This window comes from Meles meles, chromosome 12 (genome assembly GCF_922984935.1).
Source record: "Meles meles chromosome 12, mMelMel3.1 paternal haplotype, whole genome shotgun sequence".
Taxonomy (NCBI): Eukaryota; Metazoa; Chordata; class Mammalia; order Carnivora; family Mustelidae; genus Meles; species Meles meles.
The window spans coordinates 6,160,202-6,180,576 of NC_060077.1; the positions used below are offsets into that span (position 1 = coordinate 6,160,202).

The following is a 20,375-nucleotide window of genomic DNA, read 5'->3' on the forward strand; positions in this document are numbered from 1 at the left end:
GTTTGACTTTATTACTGTATGATAGCGTACGGATGATAGCATCATTGTAGTGAAACAGGCACAGGCTGGCATTTAAGAAGCACCAACAAATGTCAGTTTTATCATTAGAAATATATACCATATGCTATATAGCATACATACTGTTCTATTTCCAATTATATGACGTCTTGTGTGTCTATGAATTCCTATCTATGATTGATGTACAAATATATGTTATACGGTATATAGATACACTACTGTATTCTAGAGTGTTCTGTTATAGCACAAGTATTACAATTATAATAATGACCATGTGAGAAAGTTGCCAGTGGGCCTGGCATCTAGTAAGCGCTCACTAAATCAGTGAAGTTGCCTCCATTGTTTGTCATATTTGTTAGTAATAATAATGGAAAGAAAAGGAAAGCCACCAGCAGCCTTGAGGGCTTTATCCCCAAGCAGCGTGCAGTGGGCATTTTCCCCTGAAGACGGAGTAGGCATGGTTCCAGCATTCCTGGGGGACCAGCCCGCACTGGTGGTGGGTCCTGTCTGCTTTGGACTGAGGGATGTCGCCGCCCTAAGGGATCTGGGGTAGAAAGAGAAGGAGGGGTGCCCTCTTCCAGGCCTCCAGCCCTCAGCAGGGAATTTGCCTGCGGATGCAAATCGGCCCGTTACTTGAGAGGTTAGCGAGTCAAATCATTCTCTCCCCTGTCAGCTGGCCCCGCGAGCGCAGCGCCAGGGAGGTTATGACAATGGTCGCCCTGGCAACCGCGGGAAGGCGTCGGGCGTCTGGCTGGGCCCCGCAGCAGCCCAGGGAACGCAGAGCCTTGGCCGCAGAGCCGGGTTGGGGGGGGGGGCGCGGTTCTGAACAAGCAGCACCCTCTGGAAAAGGGGGACTTCCTGGGGGAGGACTGCCCCCCCCAGCCCCCGCCGAACCCCGTTGAACCACCCAGAAAAATGTCCCGGGGACTGACTGTGTGCCAGACTCGGCTCTGCACGCTGGAGGCCAAGCCTGTGGTGCTCTTTGGAGCTGGCATTCCGATGGGTGTGTGTGTGTGTGTGTGTGATGGTGCTGATGGGGGGCGTAGCCATGGAAACCAATCAACAGGATCATTTGTGGGCTAAGGATAAGTGCTACAGAGAAAGAAAGCAGGGTGGTGTGATGGTGACACGGTGGGGGGGGGGCGGTTGGGAAGGGGTGGCACCGAAGAGTAGGAAAGTGCCATTTGTGCCTGCAGCTGGAGGAGAGAGCTCTGGGCAGCGAGAAGAGCACAGAGGCGGCGATGCTCTGGGTTCGCGGCTTCTGCTCTCTGCGGCGAGCCGGTGCCTGTCTGCCAGAAGGCGGCGATAGTGGGGTGTTTGCTGACAGGCAGCCCTGAGGGGGGACAGGGTACTGTGGAGTCTGCCTCTTCATCCGTGGGATTTTAAGGCTGCATTTTGGAGCCTCAGTTTCCTTATGTGTAAAATGGGTGGGAGCCGAGATGCTCCCGTAGATACGGCCATGTGGTTCATAGGAGAGATGATTTGTGAAAGATCACACAGAAGATCCTCTCTGCCTTAGACTGTCTTCCTTCCTTCCTTCCTTCCTTTTCTTTCTTTCTTTCTTAAAATAGCACCTAAGGGACACTTGGCTGACTCGGTCCAAAGAGCATGTGACTCTTGATCTTGGGGTCCTGAGGTCCAGTCCATAGTAGGTGTAGAGAGTACTTAAAACAAATTAAACAAAACAAAATAGCACCTAAACCGTGATGGTTTGGGGCTAAGCGAACCCAACCCCAGGGGTTTGCCCATGAGTCCCGGGGTTTATCTTGGTTTAGAGTCGAAGTGAAAAGTTCCCCATTTCACATTAGAGATTTCAGACATGATTATTTATAGCTCAGTCACATGTCTTGACTTTAAACATTTTTTTTTGTTGTTTATGCTGCTAAATTTACCATCATGCTAATACGGAGTACGGTAATAAGACCCTGAGGGTGCTCACATCCAGGAGGGTCTGAGCAATTTTTCCATCTGCGGTGGAAGGTGCCAGGCTGCCCCCTGGTGTAGAGTTGGAGAACTACATCCCTCTGTCTCCTCTCTCAAGACTCCTGGGATCCTTCCCACCCCAGGGGCCCAGAGTCCTTATTTTGCACCCAGGAAGGGCAAGGCAAGGGCAGGTGGTGGGCTCAGCATGGCTATGCTATTACCCGGAGCCCTGTGTTTCTTCCCTTGAAGGTGGACCCTTTGGACCTTTTGCGGTTCGGCTCTGCATGGACTTGAATTGAGGGTGACCTAAAAATCAATTAGGACACCTGGCAGGGTGAGGGTATACAAAGACACATTTTCAATTGTGCTTCTCAACCTTGACCTCTAGGCTGTTTGGGCCCTCTGCTTCTGCAGAGAGCTATCGCTAAAAGGGCACATGACTTGGTAATCGGACCCTGAGTTTAAATACTGACATGGTGTTGCTTTAGTCCAGTGAGCGCGGGCAGGATTCCAAGGCCCTGAACCTCGGTTTCCCATCTGTAGCATGCCCATTACAAGCTAACACCGACTTCAGCATTGCTGTGGTGCTCTTAAAGGCAGTATTCTTGGAAGGTTATTGAGTGATGTAGGGGGATTCAGGTTCCTCGCTGAAATTGTCTGGATGTGGAGGTCAGTGCCTCTCCTGCCCTCTGGGCTGAAGAACCAGCTTTTTTGTTTTCCTGGTACTTTGTAGCCAACGCTTTTTTGTAAGATATGATAAAACGATTTACTGGAAAATGAAGGGGACTGAAATATCCACACAAAATACAAGCCTCACTTTGAAGGTACTAGCTTCAGCGGACAGAAAAGCACTCAAATAGCTCTCCAGGTAACTAAATGCTCTTGGTTTCTGCGCTCATCTGGAGGAGCCCGGCCTTCACAGCCTTCAGAGCACGTGTCTTCAGGCCGCACTAGCAGAGCTGAAGAGGCCTGCCCCAGGATGTGTAATTGATTTCGTATCTCTCGCTCCTGAACCCCCAAACACACACATACACGCACTTGGGACACGCACGTGTGTACACACACACAGAGTAAATGAATGAATGGCAGGCCTTGCTTCTCCTGGAATAAACATAGAACTCTGATCATTATCATCCTGTGATCATGGCAAGTTGCTGTCTACGAGACCGTTCTCTTCATTTTGCATCCTTGGGGCCGGCGCTGAAGCCTGGCTGCCCTTCCGTTCTGACTCCTCTCATGGGGCCTCTTGATTCGTGTTGGCACATCAGCGTCGTCTGCCCCACTGGGAGCCCCTGCAGGCCTGGCTGGGGGCAGACAGCTCTTCGAATTCCCGGGGCCCTGGACAGGGTGTTGTCCCTCGGAGCTGCGCAGGGAATGCTTGCTGCCCACAGGAGCCCACCGCCCTGGAAGGGTGCTGCTCGCCCAGGTGCCACACTGGCTTCCAGACCTAGGTTTCTGCCCCGGTTTTATTGTCCAAGGATCCCGATGCTTAAGCCTGTCAGAGAAACAAACTGCATTCATTCCATAATTGAGACCGTAGATGGGTGTTTCTCCCCTGCCTGACTCTCAGTGTCATTGGGGTGCTTGTGTTTTTATGAATTCTTGGGCCTTCCCCAGATGAACCAGGCTTCCTAAGGATGGGCCTGGAAGGTTGATTTTTGAACAGACACCTCCAGATGATTTTTATAGTCAGGGAATGGGGGAAAGAGGAAGCTTATATGTTAAATGATCTGATACCTTGGAGAGCAGCCAAAGCTCTATGGCTCTCAGTCTCCTCATCTCTAAAATGGGCGTATCTCTGGGATTGCGAAGGTTAAATGAAATAATGTATATGAAATGTTTAGCAGAATACCTGATATTTTATATATATGTATATATAAAATAATATATATGTATACTACATATACTATATACTTACTATATAAAATGTATACTAAGTATAACATATAGTATATATAGTTATATACAGTTTAGTTATATATAATTGTCAAACGTATAATATAGGGTTATACAGAAACTTTTATATACACACTTAATGAAATGGTTGGCAGTGCACGTATCATATACATACCAAGTATTGCTTAAGTGACTTAAATACACAATTTCCTGTAATCTTCACATATGTGGTGTCTCATTGAACCATTCCCAGCTAGCATTGTTGCATGAATTAAAAATGAACTGCAGTACAACTCTAGAACTTATTTAATGAAGTGGCTGACATTGGCCATTGTCCCACATGTTTTTATTGTTGGTAAGTGTCTGATTTTCGTGAGGTTTATAACTAGTTATCCTATAAGCGATTCAAGCTTAAGGAAAAATGATAAGATATACACGCCCGGAAATAAGCAAATAAATCTCACCTGTGATAGCCCATAGACAGAATTTAACTTTTTCTGAACTTTTTTTTTTTTTTTTAAGATTTTGTTTATTTATTTGACAGAGAACGAGAGATCACCAGTAGGCAGGGGCAGGCAGAGAGAGATGGGGAAGCAGGCTGCCTGCTGAGCAGAGAGCCAGATGCGGGGCTCGATCCCAGAACCCTGGGATCATGACCTGAGCCAAAGGCAGAGGCTTAACCCACTGAGCCACCCAGGCGCTCCTTTTCTGAACTTTAAATGGGGCCAGTAATTGGACCTACATCACCATGTCCCTGTGCAGACTAAAGACAATTCGTAAGAAGTGTTTATTGCAGCACTTGGCTTGGGGAGAACCCCTGTTGGCCGACAGCTGCAATTATCCGATGCCACCAATTCTGGGGATCCGGTGGGGGAAGCTGCTGATTCCCAGAGGAAGGCATCCCATTTGGGAAGTATTGCTTGACTTCTGCCTAGTCCAGCTTCACACTCGGGGCAGGTGTCTGGGTTTTTTCCTGCTCAGATTAGCTGCGCTCTTGTCCCGATAAGTGACTCTTGTTCCTTTTTTGCCTGGAGGGGCAGCCCTGGTCTTGTGGCTTCCCTCCCTGCCTCTCTTCCCTACTCCATCTGCTTCCTGAACCCATCTCTGTCTCCCTCGTTCCTAATGCATCATAGTGGAGGTGCCCCTTGATTCTTGGTCCCGGGCAGATGTAGGTCCAGTCTCGGGGTGACACTGAAAACACCTGCCAGAATTCAAGCACTCCTTCCACAGCCAGGACACGGTGCTTGTGTCGGAAGAGGGCTCAGCCTGCCTTCTGCACAGACAGCATCTCCCGTGATGTCTCAGCAGGCCTGGGAGGAAAGGTGGTATATGCCCATTTTACAGATGAGACAGTAGAGGCTCGGGGAGCAAAGTAGAGGCTCGGGGAGCAAACATGAATCACCAAAGCCTCGGAACTGGAGTTTAGAAACTCAGTTCTCCGGTAATACCTGGAAGCCTGTCCAAGATGGGTGAGGGGTCCATGCCCCACTTTGGATTTCCAGTTCAGTGGGCAGGACCCGTGAGCATCTCAGTGCAGCATCCTGGTAAAGGGAGAGAGGTTTGGGCTCCTGCCTTGACTCCCCAACTTCAGTAGTTTTGTGGATCTGGGTTCGTGATTTAACCTCTTGCCGCCTCAGTGTTCTCGTTCATAGAACGGGCTCAGAATGCCCTCCTCACAGCACGGCTGCATGGATTAAAACTGAGCAGACACATTCAAAGCACTTATTCCACTGGGTCAGGCTCACTGCAAGCATTTAGTAAATGGTGGCCTCTCTCGTGGCTGTTCTTCCTGAAAAATGTTCTGTCATAGCCAACATAGATGCCCCCAGCGGACATCACAGAACTGCTCACATCGTGGGCTTTTGACCCTGGAATCAAAGGAATCCCTCATGCAGCAGATGAAAAGCAATGAGTTAGATCTGTGTGAACTAAAAGGGAAAGATGCTTGGGGCTTGCTACTGGGTGAAAAAAGTAAGATTCAATTTATGTGGGAAAACAAAAAACAAACCTACACATCAACTATGTTGCAGAGTTTACACGCCCCTCCCACACACACACACAAGTATGGACATTGCCGAGGGGCATAGAAGAAGGTCAAGCTAGCCTCAGTGGTTACCTCCTTATGTCCTGGGAGAAGAGGAGTGCACAGAGGGAGCTTTGGCCTTATCCAAAATGGTCTAGCTTTTTCCACAAGGAAAAGATACACATGTGCTTGTTAAATAATTAACGTTAAATTAAACCTACCCTTTCTGCAATACTGCGGCCTTGAAATCAGGTTGGGTTTGCATCTTCGCTCCCTACTTAACTAGCTGTGAGAATGTGAACAAAAGGCTTAACTTCTCTGTGCCTGATTTCTCCATGTGTGAAATGTCGATCGTAACAGCGTCTAGCCCCTGGGGGTGTGTGGCTATATTGACATGAAGTGTTCAATAATGGTACCTTTATTTCTATTATTGTTCTTATTTTGTTGATGCTTCCAAACCTGGAAAGGGCTCCTCAACACTTTAAGATATCCAGCGTCTTCAATATTAGCCAATTATAATGCAAGAAAAAACCGTGGTAAATGTTCTAACGGAGTTAAGTAAAAAATACAATGCGGGGGGAGGTTTGATCAAGACTTGCTGGAGAAGGTGACGTTTGAGATGAACTTTGGAGAAAAAGTCAGACTTCTTGGAGTTGATGGGATGCTGTGTGGGTCAGCTCTGCGTCCCAGTAATGCCGCGTAACGACCAACCATAAAACCTTAGTTGCAGATGACATGAACATTGGTTGACCATGCATCTGGGGATCGGTCGCAGATTCCTGGCTCTTCTGATCTTGGCTGGGCTCACTCACAGCCAATAACCAGATAGCTATAGGCTGTTGTCTGAGATGAGAAGGCTGGCTCTGTCTGGGATGTGGAGAAAGACGTGGCTTTGCTCTACATGGTCCTTCCTCCTTCAGTGGATTAACTGACTAGCCGGACACATTCTCATGGACATGGCTGATCCAAGGCAGCAAGTAGAACCATGCAAAGCCTTTTTCTATTGGCTGAGGCAAGAAACTTCTGGTTGAAGGGTTGTGGGCATTGACTCTGCCTTGTTTGTGAGTGAATTCTTTTTTTTTTTTTTTAAGATTTTATTTATTTGATAGACAGGGATCATAAGTAGGCAGAGAAGCAGGCAGAGAGAGGAGGAAGCAGGCTCCCTACCAAGCAGAGAGCCCGATGTGGGGTTCGATCCCAGGACCCTGAGATCATGACCTGAGCCGAAGGCAGAAGCTTAACCCACTGAGCCAACCAGGCACCCCTTGTGAGTGAATTCTAAAGGCACATTGCAAAGGGTATGGGGGCAGGAGGCGTAGAGGGGTCAGGGCATCTTTACAGCTGACCACAGGTGGGTATAGAAAGCACTTTTGAATGGAGGAACCTGAGCAAAATCATAGAGGGGGCACATTTGAGGTGACGTGTTTAGTGAATCACGTGGAAAAGAAAGAGAAAAGGGAGGAGAAATGGACTACAGCTGAGCCCTGAATAACGTCTGAGTCTGAACGATACCCTGTAGAACAGCGTTTTCCCAACTCATAAGTTTGACACCACCACCGCGCTTTTTGCCATGTCTGCGTATGTTCTTGGAACCGACTCAATTCTTCAAAACACACATGTATTTAAATATAAGCCTTTTGCAGGGCGCCTGGGTGGCTCAGTGGGTTAAAGCCTCTGCCTTCGGCTTCGGTCATGATCTCAGTGTCCTGGAATAGAGCCCCGCATTGGGCTCTCTCCCCGCATTGGGGGGTCTCTGCTCAGCGGGGAGCCTGCTTCCCTTCCTCCCTCTGCCTACCTCTCTGCCTACTTGTGATCTATCTGTCAAATAAATAAATAAAATCTTTAAAAAACCCATACAAACCTTATGCAACTATTGTAATGGAAAACTAGTATCACTTGCCATGAATGGAAGGCAATCAAGAAAATTAACACAATAAAGCAGTAGTATCACAGGACACCTGGGCGGCTCAGCGGGTTAAGTGTCTGCCTCCTGCTCAGGTCATGATCTCGGGGCCTTGGGATGGAGTCCTGCATTGAGCTCCTTGCTCAGCAGGGAGTCTGCTTCTCCCTCTGCCTCTGCCTGCCCCTCCCCCCTGCTTGTGCTCTCCCTCTGACAAATAATAAATAAAATCTTTAAAAAACAACAACAGACAAACCAGAAAAATCCCAATGTCATGACATCGCGCTCACTATTGTTACCTGTCCAAGGCTATGAGTCTGTGTCCTGCTCTCTGTTATAGAGAGATCAGCACATGCTAGGTGTTGAAGACATAGCATCACTGGACAGAAACTGTCTCCTTGATATAACCCATTGTCATTCAGTGCCATACCTCCAGTGATCAGTATGACCCATACTTGGGAGCTCTGCCCTTCAAGAGTGGCTGTTTGAGCGGGGTCATGGCATGGCTCCTTGGCCCCATTCAGCCTCAGTCTGGGTTTGCAGTCTTCTGTGATAATGAATGCTTAATCAAAAGTGGGAGAGACTTTGCACTGAGTTGGCTCAGTCAGTGGAGCGTGTGACTCTTGATCTCGGGGTTGTGAGTTCAAGCCCCACCCTGGGTGTAGCACATACTTAAATAAATAAAAACTTAAAAAAAAAGGTTTGAGAGATAGGATGTCACTGGCTCTCTTTGACACTGCTTTCTTCCTTCCTTCCTTCCTTTAAGAAACCACATTGTTTTTGTTGTTTTTTTATTTATTATTGGGGTGCCTGGTGGCTCAGTGGGTTAAAGCCTCTGCCTTTTGCTCAGGTCACGATCTCAGGGTCCTGGGATCGAGCCCCGCATCGGGCTCTCTGCTCAGCGGGGAGCCTGCTTCCTCTTCTCTCTCTCCCTGCCTCTTTGACTACTTGTGATCTCTCTCTGTCAAATAAATAAATAAAATCTTAAAAAAAAAAAGCCACATACTTATTTCTTTTACCATATCTGAAATCCAACACGGGCCTATATAGGCATAAAATAATAAACAGAAAAACTTGATTTATTTAGGTGAAAAGCTTGAGGAAGTTCAGTTAGCAGAAATCCCAAATTTATAGATATTGTTACTAAAATAAGCATGTATTCCTTTCAAGCAATTTCTGTAAGTTGGTTCGATTTAAATCCTATGAATTTCAGAATCAGGATTTAAATAATGAGTCAGGGAGACAGTTTTTAGTTTAATCCCACTTAAAAGTATTTCTTTGCAGTGTAACTGTACATTTTAAATGTTGGAGAAAGGATGCACTTGTTAAGGAATATATATTCGACACAGATTAACTTTAATTTATTAGCCAAGACTTTTGCTGGTACTGAGAGTAGGTAAGCTTGGGGCAGGACCCCTCCAAGGAAACTGTGGCAGATGCTTGTGAGTTTGTGGGGCACAAAGACAGCCTCAGTGGTGTGATATTCAGCACTGCTTTGCATGAATAATTCCTTTTAACTCTCCCCACAGTCCCGTGCAGTAGGGACTCTTAAACCTCGGGTTTCCTGGTGACAAAACCGAGGTGTAGAGCAGTTTTGAAACTTGCTTGAGGTCATTCATCGTGGGAATTGGAGCCCAGTGGGGCTGAGGAGTGCAGTGGGGATTGGAGCCCAGGTTAGCCTGATTCTGGTGCCCAAGATTTCCACTCCCTGACGCCGAGTGGAAAAAAAAAAATTAAAGACTTACACAGTAGAGTCCTCTTTTTCTGGTTCCATACTGTGCTCTTCTATTTTTTTTTTATTATTTTTATTAACATATAATGTATTATTTGCCCCCAGAATACGGGTCTGTGAATCACCAGGCTGACACATTTCACGGTGTGCTCTTCTGTTTTTGTCTTTACTAATAGCCCGCAACTTAAATCAGTGCAAAGGAAGCAAGTCTGCTGGGCACGCTTACTGCGAGTAAGAGATGGCAAGATGTCAGGGTCCGAGAGATTCATTTTTTTTTTTTAAAGATTTTATTTATTTATTTGACAGACAGAGATCACAAGTAGGCAGAGAAGCAGGCAGAGAGAGAGGAGGAAGCAGGCTCCCTGCGGAGCAGAGAGCCTGATGCGGGGCTCAATCCTAGGACCCTGTGATCATGACCTGAGCCGAAGGCAGTGGCTTAATCCACTGAGCCACCCAGGCGCCCCGCGAGAGATTCATTTTGCTGTTAATTGCAGGAGTTTCTTTTCTGCACGGTGAAGGAAGTTAGAATTCTAAGATCTCTTCTGTCCTGGAACTTACTAGAACTGATAGAGAGAGCGGTAACTGCTGGAGACAGGTTTCAGAGCAAAATCTACCTTTTTTTTTGCTTTTTGCTTTTAAATTCATAATGTACTTAATTTTAAAAATTTAATTATTTAATTTTTTTCAGTGTTCCAAAATTCATTATTTTATGCACCACATGGAAGTTTATATAGGATTCTGCCCTATGGATGGGCTGGAATTCATTCATACTTAATTTTTGGGTTAATGTACCTTTTTATTTTTTTAAATATTTTATTTATTTATTTGAGAGAGAGCCGGGGTGGGGGAGGGTGCAGAATGAGAGCGAGAGAGAAGATCTCAAGCTGGTTCCATGCTGAGCGCAGAACCCCACGTGGGGTCGATCTCACCACCTGGAGATCCGACCTGAGCTGAAGCTGAGAGTGGACACTTTACTGACTGCGCCCCCTAGGTACCCCTCGGTTAACGTACCTTTTAAACCTTGTTTTCCAGAATTTATTTTTAAGTCATCTCTACATCCAACATGGGGCTCAAACCCACAACCCCGAGATAAGAGCCATGCGCCCCACTGACTGAGGCAGCCAGGCGCCCCAACACATACAGAGTTTTGTTTTTGTTTTTTTTTTTAAAGATTTATTTATTTGACAGAGATTACAAGTAGGCAGAGAGGCAGGCAGAGAGAGAGAGAGAAGGAAGCAGGCTCCCAGCTAAGCAGAGAGCCCGACGCGGGGCTCGATCCCAGGACCCCGGGATCATGACCCGAGCTGAAGGCAGAGGCTTTAACCCGCTGAGCCATCCAGGCGCCCCCACATACAGAGTTTTAAAAATATAAATGTAATCATAGTACATACTGTCTTTGCAGATTGCTTTTTTCACTGAAGATGAAAATCTTGGAGACTTTCCCAGGTCAATATGTATCAATTTACCTTTTCAAGTTTTTAAAATTACTGTGCTGCGGTAATGAGCCAGCCCTTATCCCATGTACACACACAAATAAGTCTTTTTTAGGGTGGGTTCCTAGAAGTGAGACGATTAAAATGTTGAGACAAAAATCAAATTGCCCTCTGGTGGCATTCTCAATGGTTTCTCTCATTCTTGCTGACACTGCGTAGTATCGGTGTTAAAGAAACATTGCCAAGCTCATCTCAACATTTTCCCATTAATAAGCAGATGATATATATATATACCTTGTATTTTCTGATTTTGTTGTAGAGAAGCAAATAGAAAAAAATCTTTATCAATAATCTTAATATTTATAATAATTTTAATCATAATTGTAATAATTATTAATCTGAGTTGTCTTCATCACCTATAATCTTACTATCAGAAATAACTACTGCTCATATTTTGTTATATACCCTCCCAAGGCTTTTTCTGTGCCTGTGTACACGTATAGTTTTATAAATTCTTAATGCATTATTTGTACATTATATTATACATATTTTATACATTATTTTCAATGATATGCCATCATATAGATATATTTGTAATGTACTTACTTCATCCCCTATTGTTGAATATTTGGGTGGTTCTCCACTTTTTCGTGGCTTTTTTCAATTTAGAGCAAAGCTTTGTGAATATTCTTAAATATCTCTTTAGGATAAAACCCTACAGCAACGCTGTCCTTAGGAAGACATTGTCAGTGACAGATGTGGTTAGTTTTTACACAACTAGTTTTCCTTTCTCGTGTCATGGCATCTCTCCAGAGCATGAGTTCATGTCCATCTCATTCTGGAAGTATTTGTGGATTTGTGAATATTTGCATGCGAGTTCAGATTCACGGAGTACAAAAGGATTTCCGTGAAATGTTTCTCTGCTGTACTTTTCATCTCCGTGACTTATTTCTCTTACAATCGGAAGCTTGTACCTCTTACACCCTGAAAACTACAGCCTTGGGAATCGAGTCAGTACCTTTGTAATAACTTGATGTGGTCAAGTGTCATTGTGTTTCTCTGCTTCTGGTAGTGAGCCTTGCATCGAGTATATAATCGAATTTCCAGGTTGTACGCTTGACGCTAATATAATATAGTGTGTTCATGCTACTTCAAGTACAAATTAAAAAAAGTAAGAAACAAAAAATGTTTCTTCCACACCTCTTCCCCATGCCCCTCTTCCCTTCCCTAGATTATTAGAAATCCTCCCAGAGAGTGGTTGCATTTACAAAGATACATAAACGCAGACACTGACATCCCCCGCTCGCCTGGAGAGCATTTCTGTGTAACAATGTATCTTGGACAGGTACATAGCGCGCTTCCTTATTTTGTTATAGCTGCCTAGCGCTCCTTGTGTAAAACTCCCTGGATAGATGAGTCTCCTGCTGATGGACTCTCGAGGTGTTTTCAGTCTCTTGCCATTGCCAGGAGAACAGGAAGAAATATTCTTTTACAGTCATCTGGCCCAGTGTGGCGTCTGTAGGTGAGTTTCTAGAAGCGGAGTCCTTGGGTCCAAGAATCTGTGCAGTGGAAATGTACATGACTGTGGCCAGAAGTCCCCCCCAAAAAAGTGGTACCTTTGCCTGCCTCTCCTCCCTGCAGTTAAATCCATCTTTAAAACAAGCATTGGATGGGGTTCGGGCAGGGAGGGGGCCGTGGGGAGGTTCCTGCTTCTCCTCCCGTGGCTGTGCCTCTGAGACCCGCCCTCTGTTCTCATCTGTGTCTCCACAGAGCAAGCTGGTGAAGTACTTCAGCCGTCAGCTGTCCTGCAAAAAGAAGGTGGCCCTTCAGGAGCGCAACGCCGAGCTGGACGGCTTCCCCCAGCTCCGGCACTGGTTCCGGATCGTCGACGTGCGCAAGGAAGTCTTGGAGGTGACCAGAGACGGCCCCCTGCCCCCTGCCCCTGATCGGACAGAAACCAGCGTGTTTTTTGCCTGTGCCCGGCACATAGTAGGCGCTCAAGAAATATGTGCTGGACGAAGGCACAGAGGATCTCTGGTGCTGTCGAAGTGGGTTGTTGAGAGTGCGGTGCTCCGCTCAGCCCGTTTTCTTCCAGCTCTGCCACTCATTAGCTCAGTCTCCTTGGCCGAGTCACGTTACCTTTTAGAATGGTTCTGTCCAGCAGAACTTCGGCGGTCATGCAAATATTTTGTACCTGTGCTCTCTGATGCCATGGCCGCCAATCCCCGGGAGCCCTTGAGCGCTTGGATTGTGATTAGTGCCTGAGGCTGATGGACGGAATTTTTTACTTCACGTTACTTCATTACTTAACGTTAATGAATGTGGCTGGTGGCCACCATAGTGGACACCACGGACTGAGGGTTTTAGTTTTCTCATCTGTTTTTATTTTACTTTATTTTATCATTTTATTTTATTTTATTCTATTTTATTTTTTCAGCGTTCCAAGATTCATTGTTTATGCACCACACCCAGTGCTCTAGGCAGTACGTGCCCTCCTTAATACCCACCACCAGGCTCACCCAACCCCTCACTCCCCTCCCCTCTAAAACCCTCAGTTTGTTTCTCAGAGTGTGCAGTCTCTCATAGTTCGTCTCCCCCTCTGATTTCCCCCAACTCACTTCTCTGCTCCATTCTCCCCATGTCCTCCGTGTTATTCCTTATGCTCCACAAATAAGTGAAACCATATGATACTTGACTCTCTCTGCTTGACTTATTTCACTCAGCATAATCTCCTCCAGTCCCGTCCATGTTGATACAAAAGTTGGTATTCATCCTTTCTGATGGAGGCATAATACTCCATTGTATAGTTTTCTCATCTGTTAATGGGGGTAATGATCGCCTCCTCTTCTGAAGTGGCTAGAATGATAAGATGCGATGAGCCATCCAAAATGTTCCATGTAGTCTGGTACCTGATAGCGTTAGGCAAATGTCAGCTTGTTCTTACTGTTGAAAGCTCTGGAAGTAACCGGAGTGGACCACATCCTTAAAATATCAAGGACAAAGAGATTTCCTTTCCTTCTTGGATCCCAGGGCCTCACTGTTTCCAGGGACCAGTCCAGCCCTCATAAAAACCGGTCACTGAATATTTGGGGCCAGGAGTTGTCCTAAGGGCTTTATAGCCAGGATCTCAACCGTTGAGGCTGTTCAGACCCTCACAATGATCTTTGGAGGTGGGGACAATGATCCCCCTTGTGCAGAGCAAGAACCCGAGTTTCCGAGATGAAGCGACTTCCCCTGCTAGTGAGTGATGGCACTGACAGGAGAAGGCAGCTCAGAAGGACTCTGGTATAGGTGGGAAGCTCTGCGCTTTATCCTCCTTTTTCTGTTGCTGGGGACTCGCTGAGCTGGGTAGACAAGGGGGTGCTCCCCTTGCCTGCAGGACCAAGTACCATTTCTCACGGTGCACCCTTCTTCTGGCTTGAAGAGGGCTGGAAGATTGTCTTCCAGCTTTTGTCTTTTTCAGACCTTGACCTCTATGTGAGCTCGCCCGAACCCGCCAGATGCTGAGCTAGACGGGGGACCCACACGTTCCTCCATCCTGCCCCTGCACCGCACGCATGTGCCCCAGATGGTGTATGACTCTGTGTTCCTTTATTTCATTCCCAGGATGGAGTTTCCATGTGAATAGCCTTAAAATGAACGGTCACGTGTAACTACGGACAGTTCATTTTATTTGCACGGGCCAGTCCACTTTTTAAATTTTATTTATTTATTTGACAGAGATCACAAGTAGGCAGAGAGGCAGGCAGAGAGAGGTTGGCGGGGGAGCAGGCTCCCCGCTGAGCAGAGAGCCCGATGCGGGGCTCGATCCCAGGACCCGGAGATCATGACCTGAGCTGAAGGCAGAGGCTCAACCCACTGAGCCACCTGGGCACCCCTGGGCCCGTCCACTTTTTAGAGGCTTTGGGGACTGTTTATTTATCAAGTAGGGTAAATACAGAGACAAAATCTCAGCTAGGGGTTGAAACCTGGCAGTCCCCAAGCTATTCCTTGAATCTGATGCACAGACCTTTTTTTGTCTGATACGGTGTTTGCAAAACAATTTTTGAGCCAATATTTAAAAGCTTAAAGAGTTGCATTAAAAAAAAAAAACACCCAGATCTATGGCTTCTCAAAAAAGCCAAATTTTTGAGCACACTGAGCTGAATTCCTGTCCGGTGGCAGTCACCTGATTTCTGCTGCCCCTTCGGATCCTGCAGGCTCTGGCTAGTTGGCAGTTTTGCTCATTTACCTGACCTGCAAGTGCCGGGGCTCTGGCTCTTAACCTTAGTCTGTTAGAATCCTGAGTCCACCAACTAGGGGATGCGGCGGTTCCAGCTCTCTGCCTGCAGCTCCTGCCTCCGTCCACCAGAGGGCCCCCTTTCCGAGAAGGAACCAGCAGTATGGCCGAGGTTCCCAAGTAACAAACAGCCTGGGTTCAGGCTTACTTGCTCTGCATCTCTGGGCAAGTGGTCTAACCTCTCTGAATTTTAGTGTCCTAATTACAGACCAGTGGATGATGATGAAAGTACTACTTTATGGGGTCTTTGTGACATTAAAAGAAAACCCAAGAGAAACACTTAAAACAGTGCACCATTCATTTCATTTTTATAATTATCATTTTATTGAACGGAAGTGCATCTGCTCTGTTAGTCCGGGTTTCTTTAGGCTTTGTCCATTTTTTTGTTTGTTTTTAAAGATTTTATTTATTTATTGGACAGGCAGAGATCACAAGTAGGCAGAGAAGCAGGCAGAGAGAGAGGAAGGGAAGCAAGCTCCCCGCGAGCAGAGAGCCAGAGGCGGGGCTTGATCCCAGGACCCTGGGACCATGACCTGAGCCCAAGGCAGAGGCCTAACCCACTGGGCCACCCAGGCGCCCCATGGCTTTGTCCATTTTTTTTTTTTTTTTTTTTTTTATTTGACAGAGAGAAATCACAACTAGGCAGAGAGGCAGGCAGAGAGAGAGGAGGAAGCAGGCTCCCCGTGGAGCAGAGAGCCCGATGTGGGGCTCGATCCCAGGACCCTGGGACCATGACCTGAGCCGAAGGCAAAGGCTTTAACCCACTGAGCCACCCAGGTGCCCCGGCTTTGTCCATTTTTTATGTCATTATTACTTCTGTGATTTTTTTTTCTATGACCCCAGATTTCAGGGAAATTTGAGTATTTGGAGAGTAAATGATAGAATTGAAATGCACAAGTGAATTCTGCAGCAAAGAGAAGAATTCTTTCAGGTTGTGAATGAGTCCCTCTAAATGTGATTTGTTTTGTACCTTAAGCTCCTGGACCATCACTTTTCTTAAAGTGGACCTTATTGAGCCATGTGTCCCTATTTGAGAAAAGCCCCACATGACTCAAGTACTGCTTTCTCCTGCTCCCTGCCCTAGTGAGTTGGAAAGGCACTGATTTGGCTTCATGGCCTTTGCCCTGCATCTGTTTTGACGGGGAGAAAGACGTTTTCCTCCTTCTGGCTGCCAGTTAAATGTCTGTATTGGGGGTTGGTGGGGCGGGGGGCGGGGGTGGGCGGTGGGGGGGGGGGGAAGGAAAGGGATCAGATTTTGTTGTAATACACAGATGTGGCCACAAGAGGGCAGAAGTATCACACAATATTGTCCTAGACTCTCCATCTTTAGGTGTCTAAAATTCTTATTTAAATAATGTGTGTCCTCTCATGCTCTCTCTCTCTCAAATAAATAAATACAATCATTTTAAAAAAATAAATAAATAATGTATGTAAAAACATCGGATGCCATTAACGGCTATAAATGAAGGCTCTCTATTTTATATATATGGATAGAGATGCATAAATATGCGTAAACGCATAAAGATGCATAAATATAAAAGTCTGACACATTTCATGGTGTCCCGGGACACATCATTTTGGGAAATGGGGGGGGGGGTTGCTGCTGGTGGTGAAGAGACATTTGTAGCTGGCAATCTTACCATTTCTGTTCTCAACCCGTGTCTCCAGAGGTGTCCCTGTCCCCCTCATGCGATACTCCGGTCTTAACACTTTGTCTTAGAATGCACAGCCTTGCCCCGTTGGGCTCAGACGAAAATCCAGGATCATTTCCAGCACCGAGCTACCCATAGGGTTCCAACTTACCACCCCTTAGGGTTCCTAAACCCCAATCTAGACGGGCGTGGTGGGGGAGGACAGCTATCAAGAGACTTGGCCTATCCAGTGTGCTCTGCTCAGAGATCACCCTGTATTGGGGGTAAGCCACGCTGAGCAGAGGGCCATCCAAAGACAGGGAAATTGGAGACTGCCCATAAGGAGTTCAGGGAGGACAGATAATTAACCACCACCATCTATGGAGTACTAGCTGTGTGCTAACAATAGGGGCTACTTTACGAAGTATGAACACTTAAGACTCCCACTGTACAGGTGAATAAAGCGAGGCTCCCAGAGAGGGTAAGTGACTTGCCCAAAGTAATGAGGGGCAAAGCTGAGATTCAAACCCAGGCCTGTTTCCCCTAGCTACCGCTAGGCGGCAGTGTGGAGGCCCAGCCCGCCCTCCCTCCCTCCGGGCCCCTGAGATGTGTTCACCATCCTTCTATCTCCCCTGCTCTAGGAGATCACCCCCGGCCAGCTGAGTCTGGAGGACCTCTTGGAGATGACAGATGAGCAGGTGTGTGAGACCGTGGAGAAATACGGAGCCAACCGGGAGGAGTGCGCCCGTCTCAATGCCTCCCTGACCTGCCTGCGGAACGTCCACATGTCAGGTGAGCAGGTCCTGGGGACCGAGGCTCCTCCCCAACACGGCGTCCTCGTTCCTGAGACAGTCAGCTTTGGTTGGTAAATACCACATTTACCAAATTCCCCAAAGAGGGGCATTCCGAAGCCGGAAGGGGTTAGGCAGCTCTTGGATTTTCTTGCTCAAGGGAGTGCCGAGCTGGTAGGGCATTTGGTTCTGGATAATAACGGCCCAGATATGGAAATCCGGGTGTGCATAGCTGATCCCGGTACTGGCACCTTAGACATTCTTAAATGCCTTTGCGTGGTGGCTCCACATCCATCTGACTCCTTATTTTCTTTACATAAACAATAGACTTTCCTTGTAAAATAAAGCAGAAAATAGATAAATAAAAAGAAAACTATCCCAGGCTCTGCCCTCTAGGGAACCTACCTGTTGTCATTTTGGTAAAAAGTTTTGGTGTAAGTCTTCCAGACAGATGGGTATATGAATCCTGTTTTTAGACAATATAATTAGGATTATCCATGCACGTTTTGAGACCCCCCCACCCCAATTAAATAACCTCTGTGACTTGTTTTATCAGTCTGGGATCCAAATTGTTTAAAAAAAAACAACTCAGCTGGATGAATTGGAGATCAGTTATGAATCGGGCGGAATCCCTTCCAGCACGCAGAGAAGTTGTTTTTTATTGGCGGGAGGGTAAGGCAGGGGAGTTATTAGCAAAACAAAAGAGAGGGTTGTTTCTTGAGAGGTTAAAACTTCTTAAGTTTGGGTTTGCTATCTTGTGAGGGTGAAGACTCCTTTCGGAGATTTTTTTGTTTTGTTTTGTTTTAGTAAGCCCCCGTGTGGGGCTTGAACTCACCACCCTGAGATCAAGACCTCTGCTGAAATCAAAAGTCGGGCGCTTAAGCGACTGAACCAATGGGTACCTTAGACATTGGAGGCTTTTTTTTTCTTTTTTCACATCATCTTTCTTTGATCCTTCCCATTAATCGCTCAAACCCCCGTTTGCCGCTATTATCAGGACATCACATATCATTCTCTTGAGTCTCTCCCTGCTTCTCTCTAGCCTCCTGATTCCCCCACAAATTCTGGGGCCTTTGTAGCTGGAAGGGATCCGCTCTGCAAACACGAGCTACATCTTGTCCATCGGCATGATTGGTTCGGTTTCCACCACAAGGTGTCACTGTAGAACCTCAGTCTGGAACCGGGAGGCCGCCGCTTAGCCACAGAAACCTTTCCTGGGTTCAGCATGGAACATTCAACAAGTATTTCCTGCCCGCTGTGTGCCAGCAGGGCTGGGATGTAGCAGGGAATGAAAGAGAGAACATATTTGAAACAGGTCATTGGCCTGAATCCCCCGTGCACGCCCTCTGGTAGTCCTGCTTGCTGGCACATCCTTACCAAAGCTACGGTCATCCTCAGAAGGGACCCTGAGTCAGAGGCTGTCCTCTCATTGAAGGATGTTGGCAGCATCCCTGGGCTCAGTGATCTGGGGTCAGTATCATCCTCTCTCCTCCCAATCCCAGTTAGGACAAACAGAAATGTCTCCAGATAGTCTGGTGAACGTTACCAAGTAGCTTTCCAGAAAGTTTGTATCGATTTCAACCTCTCGCCTCTCCTGCACCCCTGCCCCATATAATGTGTGAGCGTGAGCACTGAGGTTAGGTTCTTAATTGCTTTCCCAAGTTTGTATCTTTCCATCAGAGTTTGGTGAAGTTCTTCTAAGTGGAGCTGGCGTCCAGCTCTGCCCGAAACAGGTGTTTCTGTCCACCCTCCCCAGGCTGAGCTCACCCTTGGTGACATCCTGGGCTGCGTGAGACCCTGCGAGGGCCTCTGATCTGGTGTTTTCAGTTTTGGTCGAGATGCACAGAAATGAATCAGATTTACATGGCAACTCTGTACACAGACACCCCTACGCACATACGCACCTGAAATGAGTCTCGTGAAAGAAAGAATTGGCATCAAACGCATTCTTAGTATGCGTGGTGTTTTGCATTCTTTTCTCTTTCATTCCGTATCATTTACCCGATGCTGGTAACGACCCATCACTTTCAGGTCACACCTCACTTACCGGTTGTGAGCCATGGTTTGAAAGACAGTGATCTCTTTGATCCTCGTGGGGGATAATTTTTTGCTCTCTACCCTTCTGGGTCCTTAGATGAAACCACCACCAGATGAACAGGAGAAAACAGAGCTTTGCTAACGTGCATACCTCCTGTATGTGTAGAAGAGCCTTGGGGAAACTGAGTAACTCCTCAGAGTAGCCCTAAGACGTCACCTTAAATCACATCTCTAGCTAAAGACAAAAGAGAGGGTTAGGCCCAGGGGTGGGGGGAGGCCCCTAGGGGAGGTGACCAGGAAAAGCACAATCAACAAGGGGAAGGTGGTTGTACAGAAGTCCCTGCCTTCTCCACTGATAGAAGTTTCTAGAGATTTGAGTCACCCTTCTGATACCGAGTTGGAGACACCTTATCCATGGAGGTTTTCCTTATCAATGTCAGTGTCTTTTACAGAACTGCAACTTCTACTCGGGTACCAGAGCTTCCCCTCTGTCTGCTGTTTCTTCAAAATAATCAGCCTACAATAGCCCTTCTGCCAAAGGGATATATTCTGGGGTAGCAAACTCCGCTCCCCTTCATCCTCCTGCCTCTACCAACCCTTCCTAGGCAGCTCAGATCCCGTCTACAATGTCCTGCCTCCGGTACCAGCCTTAGGGCCACTGGGACTTTGACAACGGTGGCCAAGTCCTGCACGTTTGTCCAAATCCTGCGGC

The 20,375-nt window shown here is 46.9% G+C and overlaps 1 protein-coding gene across 1 annotated transcript in view; it reads left to right on the forward strand.

Annotated features, from left to right (window-relative positions):
* The window catches only part of KSR2 (kinase suppressor of ras 2), a 403,084-nt gene that overhangs the window by 75,891 nt on the left and 306,818 nt on the right, over window positions 1-20,375 (forward strand). Inside the window, exons 2-3 of the mRNA XM_046024145.1 lie at window positions 12,696-12,836; window positions 17,477-17,627. Of these exons, the coding sequence (XP_045880101.1) occupies window positions 12,696-12,836; window positions 17,477-17,627 (292 nt within the window). The remainder of the gene's footprint in view (window positions 1-12,695; window positions 12,837-17,476; window positions 17,628-20,375) is intronic.